The following is a 7500-nucleotide window of genomic DNA, read 5'->3' as shown; positions in this document are numbered from 1 at the left end:
GCAAGTCTCACAGCATTATCAGCAGAACGAGGAAACACAGCAAGTTTCACAGCATCACCAGCTGAACGAGGAAACACAGCAAGTTTCACAGCATCACCAGCTGAACGAGGAAACACAGCAAGTTTCACAGCATTATCAGCAGAACGAGGAAACACAGCAAGTTTCACAGCATCACGAGCAGAACGAGGAAACACAGCAAGTTTCACAGCATTATCAGCAGAACGAGGAAACACAGCAAGTTTCACAGCATTATCAGCAGAACGAGGAAACACAGCAAGTCTCACAGCATTATCAGCAGAACGAGGAAACACAGCAAGTTTCACAGCATTATCAGCAGAACGAGGAAACACAGCAAGTTTCACAGCATTATCAGCAGAACGAGGAAACACAGCAAGTCTCACAGCATTATCAGCAGAACGAGGAAACACAGCAAGTCTCACAACAGCAAGAACAAGTTTCACAGCATTATCAGCAGAACGAGGAAACACAGCAAGTTTCACAGCATTATCAGCAGAACGAGGAAACACAGCAAGTCTCACAGCATCATCAGCAGAACGAAGAAACATATCAAGTTTCACAGCATTATCAGCAGAACGAGGAAACACAGCAAGTTTCACAGCATTATCAGCAGAACGAAGAAACACAGCAAGTTTCACAGCATTATCAGCAGAACGAGGAAACACAGCAAGTCTCACAGCATTATCAGCAGAACGAGGAAACACAGCAAGTTTCACAGCATTATCAGCAGAACGAGGAAACACAGCAAGTTTCACAGCATTATCAGCAGAACGAGGAAACACAGCAAGTTTCACAGCATTATCAGCAGAACGAAGAAACATATCAAGTTTCACAGCATTATCAGCAGAACGAGGAAACACAGCAAGTCTCACAGCATTATCAGCAGAACGAGGAAACACAGCAAGTTTCACAGCATTATCAGCAGAACGAGGAAACACAGCAAGTCTCACAGCATTATCAGCTGAACGAGGAAACACAGCAAGTCTCACAGCATCACCAGCTGAACGAGGAAACACAGCAAGTCTCACAGCATTATCAGCAGAACGAGGAAACACAGCAAGTCTCACAGCATCACCAGCTGAACGAGGAAACACAGCAAGTCTCACAGCATTATCAGCAGAACGAGGAAACACAGCAAGTCTCACAGCATTATCAGCTGAACGAGGAAACACAGCAAGTCTCACAGCATTATCAACAGAACGAGGAAACACAGCAAGTTTCACAGCATTATCAGCTGAACGAGGAAACACAGCAAGTCTCACAGCATCACCAGCTGAACGAGGAAACACAGCAAGTCTCACAGCATTATCAGCTGAACGAGGAAACACAGCAAGTCTCACAGCATTATCAGCAGAACGAAGAAACACAGCAAGTTTCACAGCATTATCAGCAGAACGAAGAAACACAGCAAGTTTCACAGCATTATCAGCAGAACGAAGAAACACAGCAAGTCTCACAGCATTATCAGCAGAACGAGGAAACACAGCAAGTCTCACAGCATTATCAACAGAACGAGGAAACACAGCAAGTTTCACAGCATTATCAGCTGAACGAGGAAACACAGCAAGTCTCACAGCATCACCAGCTGAACGAGGAAACACAGCAAGTCTCACAGCATTATCAGCTGAACGAGGAAACACAGCAAGTCTCACAGCATTATCAGCAGAACGAAGAAACACAGCAAGTTTCACAGCATTATCAGCAGAACGAGGAAACACAGCAAGTCTCACAGCATCACCAGCTGAACGAGGAAACACAGCAAGTCTCACAGCATTATCAGCAGAACGAGGAAACACAGCAAGTCTCACAGCATCACCAGCTGAACGAGGAAACACAGCAAGTCTCACAGCATTATCAGCAGAACGAGGAAACACAGCAAGTCTCACAGCATCACCAGCTGAACGAGGAAACACAGCAAGTCTCACAGCATCACCAGCTCAACGAAGAAACACAGCAAGTCTCACAGCATTATCAGCTGAACGAGGAAACACAGCAAGTCTCACAGCATTATCAGCAGAACGAGGAAACACAGCAAGTCTCACAGCATTATCAGCTGAACGAGGAAACACAGCAAGTCTCACAGCATTATCAGCTGAACGAGGAAACACAGCAAGTCTCACAGCATTATCAGCAGAACGAGGAAACACAGCAAGTCTCACAGCATTATCAGCAGAACGAAGAAACACAGCAAGTCTCACAGCATTATCAGCTGAACGAGGAAACACAGCAAGTCTCACAGCATTATCAGCAGAACGAAGAAACACAGCAAGTTTCACAGCATTATCAGCAGAACGAGGAAACACAGCAAGTTTCACAGCATTATCAGCAGAACGAGGAAACACAGCAAGTTTCACAGCATTATCAGCAGAACGAAGAAACACAGCAAGTTTCACAGCATTATCAGCTGAACGAGGAAACACAGCAAGTCTCACAGCATTATCAGCTGAACGAGGAAACACAGCAAGTCTCACAGCATTATCAGCAGAACGAAGAAACACAGCAAGTTTCACAGCATTATCAGCAGAACGAGGAAACACAGCAAGTCTCACAGCATTATCAGCAGAACGAGGAAACACAGCAAGTCTCACAGCATTATCAGCAGAACGAGGAAACACAGCAAGTCTCACAGCATCACCAGCTGAACGAGGAAACACAGCAAGTCTCACAGCATTATCAGCAGAACGAGGAAACACAGCAAGTCTCACAGCATTATCAGCAGAACGAGGAAACACAGCAAGTCTCACAGCATTATCAGCAGAACGAGGAAACACAGCAAGTCTCACAGCATCACCAGCTGAACGAGGAAACACAGCAAGTCTCACAGCATTATCAGCTCAACGAAGAAACACAGCAAGTTTCACAGCATTATCAGCAGAACGAGGAAACACAGCAAGTCTCACAGCATTATCAGCTGAACGAGGAAACACAGCAAGTCTCACAGCATTATCAGCAGAACGAGGAAACACAGCAAGTTTCACAGCATCACGAGCAGAACGAAGAAACACAGCAAGTTTCACAGCATCACCAGCTGAACGAGGAAACACAGCAAGTTTCACAGCATTATCAGCTGAACGAGGAAACACAGCAAGTTTCACAGCATCACGAGCAGAACGAGGAAACACAGCAAGTCTCACAGCATTATCAGCAGAACGAGGAAACACAGCAAGTCTCACAGCATTATCAGCAGAACGAAGAAACACAGCAAGTCTCACAGCATCACCAGCTGAACGAGGAAACACAGCAAGTCTCACAGCATTATCAGCTGAACGAGGAAACACAGCAAGTCTCACAGCATTATCAGCAGAACGAGGAAACACAGCAAGTCTCACAGCATTATCAGCAGAACGAAGAAACACAGCAAGTCTCACAGCATCACAAGCTGAACGAGGAAACACAGCAAGTCTCACAGCATTATCAGCTGAACGAGGAAACACAGCAAGTCTCACAACAGCAAGAACAAGTTTCACAGCATTATCAGCAGAACGAGGAAACACAGCAAGTCTCACAGCATTATCAGCAGAACGAGGAAACACAGCAAGTCTCACAGCATTATCAGCAGAACGAGGAAACACAGCAAGTTTCACAGCATTATCAGCTGAACGAGGAAACACAGCAAGTCTCACAGCATTATCAGCTGAACGAGGAAACACAGCAAGTTTCACAGCATTATCAGCTGAACGAGGAAACACAGCAAGTTTCACAGCATTATCAGCAGAACGAGGAAACACAGCAAGTTTCACAGCATTATCAGCAGAACGAGGAAACACAGCAAGTCTCACAGCATTATCAGCAGAACGAGGAAACACAGCAAGTCTCACAGCATTATCAGCTGAACGAGGAAACATAGCAAGTCTCACAGCATTATCAGCTGAACGAGGAAACACAGCAAGTCTCACAACAGCAAGAACAAGTTTCACAGCATTATCAGCAGAACGAGGAAACACAGCAAGTCTCACAGCATTATCAGCAGAACGAGGAAACACAGCAAGTCTCACAACAGCAAGAACAAGTTTCACAGCATTATCAGCAGAACGAGGAAACACAGCAAGTCTCACAGCATTATCAGCTGAACGAGGAAACACAGCAAGTCTCACAACAGCAAGAACAAGTTTCACAGCATTATCAGCAGAACGAGGAAACACAGCAAGTCTCACAGCATTATCAGCTGAACGAGGAAACATATCAAGTCTCACAGCATTATCAGCTGAACGAGGAAACACAGCAAGTCTCACAACAGCAGACGACAGGAAACACAGCAAGTTTCACAGCATTATCAGCAGAACGAGGAAACACAGCAAGTTTCACAGCATCACCAGCTGAACGAAGAAACACAGCAAGTCTCACAGCATCACCAGCTGAACGAAGAAACACAGCAAGTCTCACAGCATCACCAGCTGAACGAAGAAACACAGCAAGTCTCACAGCATCACCAGCTGAACGAAGAAACACAGTAAGTTTCACAGCATCACCAGCTGAACGAGGAAACACAGCAAGTCTCACAGCATCACCAGCTGAACGAAGAAACACAGTAAGTTTCACAGCATCACCAGCTGAACGAAGAAACACAGTAAGTTTCACAGCATCACCAGCTGAACGAGGAAACACAGCAAGTCTCACAGCATCACCAGCTGAACGAGGAAACACAGCAAGTCTCACAGCATCACGAGCAGAACGAGGAAACACAGCAAGTCTCACAGCATCACCAGCTGAACGAAGAAACACAGTAAGTTTCACAGCATCACGAGCAGAACGAAGAAACACAGCAAGTTTCACAGCATCACCAGCTGAACGAGGAAACACAGCAAGTCTCACAGCATCACCAGCTGAACGAAGAAACACAGTAAGTTTCACAGCATCACCAGCTGAACGAAGAAACACAGCAAGTTTCACAGCATCACCAGCTGAACGAAGAAACACAGCAAGTTTCACAGCATCACCAGCTGAACGAGGAAACACAGCAAGTATCACAGCATCACCAGCTGAACGAGGAAACACAGCAAGTCTCACAGCATCACCAGCTGAACGAAGAAACACAGTAAGTTTCACAGCATCACCAGCTGAACGAGGAAACACAGCAAGTCTCACAGCATCACCAGCTGAACGAGGAAACACAGCAAGTCTCACAGCATCACCAGCTGAACGAGGAAACACAGCAAGTTTCACAGCATCACCAGCTGAACGAGGAAACACAGCAAGTATCACAGCATCACCAGCTGAACGAGGAAACACAGCAAGTCTCACAGCATCACCAGCTGAACGAAGAAACACAGTAAGTCTCACAGCATCACCAGCTGAACGAGGAAACACAGCAAGTATCACAGCATCACCAGCTGAACGAAGAAACACAGTAAGTCTCACAGCATCACCAGCTGAACGAAGAAACACAGCAAGTATCACAGCATCACCAGCTGAACGAGGAAACACAGCAAGTCTCACAGCATCACCAGCTGAACGAGGAAACACAGCAAGTCTCACAGCATCACCAGCTGAACGAGGAAACACAGCAAGTCTCACAGCATCACCAGCTGAACGAAGAAACACAGTAAGTTTCACAGCATCACGAGCAGAACGAGGAAACACAGCAAGTCTCACAGCATCACCAGCTGAACGAAGAAACACAGTAAGTTTCACAGCATCACGAGCAGAACGAAGAAACACAGCAAGTCTCACAGCATTATCAGCAGAACGAGGAAACACAGCAAGTCTCACAACAGCAAGAACAAGTTTCACAGCATTATCAGCAGAATGAAGAAACACAGCAAGTTTCACAACCTTAAGAACAAGTTTCACAGCATCACCAGCAGACCGAGGGCACACAACAAGTTTCACAGCATCAAGAACAAGTATCACAGCATCAAGAACAAGTTTCACAGCATCACCAGCAGACCGAAGGCACAGAGGAAGTTTCACAGCTTCAAGAACAAGTTTCACAGCATCACCAGCAGACCGAGGGCACACAGCAAGTTTCACAGCATCAAGAACAAGATTCACAGCATCAGGCACAACTTTCGCAGAACCAGGAGAACGAGGAAACACAGCAAGTTTCCCAACATCCCCAGCAGAACGATGGAACGCAGCGAATTTCACAGCATCAGCATCCGACTGAAAACAAACAGCAAGTGTCACAGCATCCGGAAGGAGTGACACATCCATCACAGCAATTTTTATTCTAATGGTGAAATAGAGCAGATTTCTGAGCAGCAACACGGAGAAATACAACAGCTTTCACAGCATCGTGGAGGGGAGATTTCACAGCCTCACACAGACCACGCCTACCCAGCGGTAATTCCCCTTCTCGATTCCTTTATTCTTCCCTCCTTCTCTCCCTAACTGTATCCATCTCTCTCCCTCTCCTTTTCTCCTTCTATTTTCCTCTCCCTCATTACATATCTTTCTCTCTCCCTCCCTTTTCGCTTCCCTTGCGTGACCAAGCATTGGGGACTGACAGGTGGAATATATGACAATGCAAGTTCCGGCCAGTTAGACCTTTTCTATCAGTCCTCCCCTCGGTCCGTCCGTCCACCCATTTCTTTTTCCTTCCTTCACTGCAGCGCCCGACGCACCAAGGCTGAACTGCCAACCTTTGTCATTTCAGCCGCTTCCCTACTGACATCACCTCAGCGTTCACCAGTCACCACCACACACTCCACTCGGCTGTTCTGGAAGCCACCTTCGCCACTGAAACCGGATGTGTGACTGTGCACGATACCTCAACTCTGCACTACACCGAAACAGTTACTAATCTGCAGAAATTGGTAAGAGGAATATGCTTTTTCCCCCCCAAGCATATCTATTCATTTTTAAGCTATCGATTTATCATTAATGGTTGTTATTATATATGAACATATTTCCACACTTTGTTTGTTTCTTGAATTGGAGAGAAAGAAGCATACTTGTCATTTTCGTAACTCTTTTAGGGCGAATGATACTTCTTTTCATTGTTGCACACTTACTGGTCTTATAGTGTCAACAAGAAACTAACATAAGCAACCTAGAATCAGACTATATATACATATGTTCTTTTTCCATAGCAACGAACAGTATCAATTATTTTGGAAACACGAAACTTCAATAACCAATATATATTCATTTTCATGTTATGAAATCGTTTGAAACAAGTACAATAAAAAAAAAAGCAAATGTTATTTGTGAGACTAATTCGAGTCTAATATTAGTTTTACCTTTTTAAACCTCTTGACCCCCACCTACACAAATCAGGAAACCACGGAAATCAGGACGGAATTCGTGACGCAATATGTCACAACCACAGAACGTGTCACGCCCACAGAGATACAAATTGTTCGTGATTACGTAACCTTTACCGTGGAGACAGATCACTACATAACCATTACGAAGGATTGCTACAACCCCATTAAAGGTAACTTAATATACTTTACTATAGTTCTATAGGATGATAAATTCCACTAGTCTCGTTAGGAATATTTATATCACTACAGGCCCATTAGGGTTATATACATACAT

The 7500-nt window shown here is 45.1% G+C and overlaps 1 protein-coding gene across 1 annotated transcript in view; it reads left to right on the top strand.

The window, feature by feature from the left end:
* LOC122242866 (uncharacterized) overlaps positions 1-7428 on the top strand; it is a 17420-nt gene extending 9992 nt beyond the window's left edge. The window contains 11 exon segments of the mRNA XM_086533552.1: positions 1-610; positions 749-883; positions 1136-1975; positions 2480-3067; positions 3518-3591; positions 4241-5560; positions 5811-6055; positions 6203-6300; positions 6467-6483; positions 6614-6773; positions 7237-7428. The exon segment at positions 1-610 is cut by the window's left edge and continues 794 nt beyond it. Coding sequence (XP_086389678.1) covers positions 1-610; positions 749-883; positions 1136-1975; positions 2480-3067; positions 3518-3591; positions 4241-5560; positions 5811-6055; positions 6203-6300; positions 6467-6483; positions 6614-6773; positions 7237-7428 — 4279 coding nt within the window.
* The last annotated feature ends 72 nt before the right edge of the window (positions 7429-7500 follow it).

The sequence above is a fragment of the Penaeus japonicus genome, unplaced genomic scaffold, assembly GCF_977035675.1.
Source record: "Penaeus japonicus unplaced genomic scaffold, GWHDUDI00000001_assembly GWHDUDI00000039, whole genome shotgun sequence".
NCBI classification, from domain to species: Eukaryota; Metazoa; Arthropoda; class Malacostraca; order Decapoda; family Penaeidae; genus Penaeus; species Penaeus japonicus.
The sequence above is the reverse complement of the archived record's forward strand: the minus strand, read 5'-3'. Positions and strand labels throughout refer to the sequence as shown.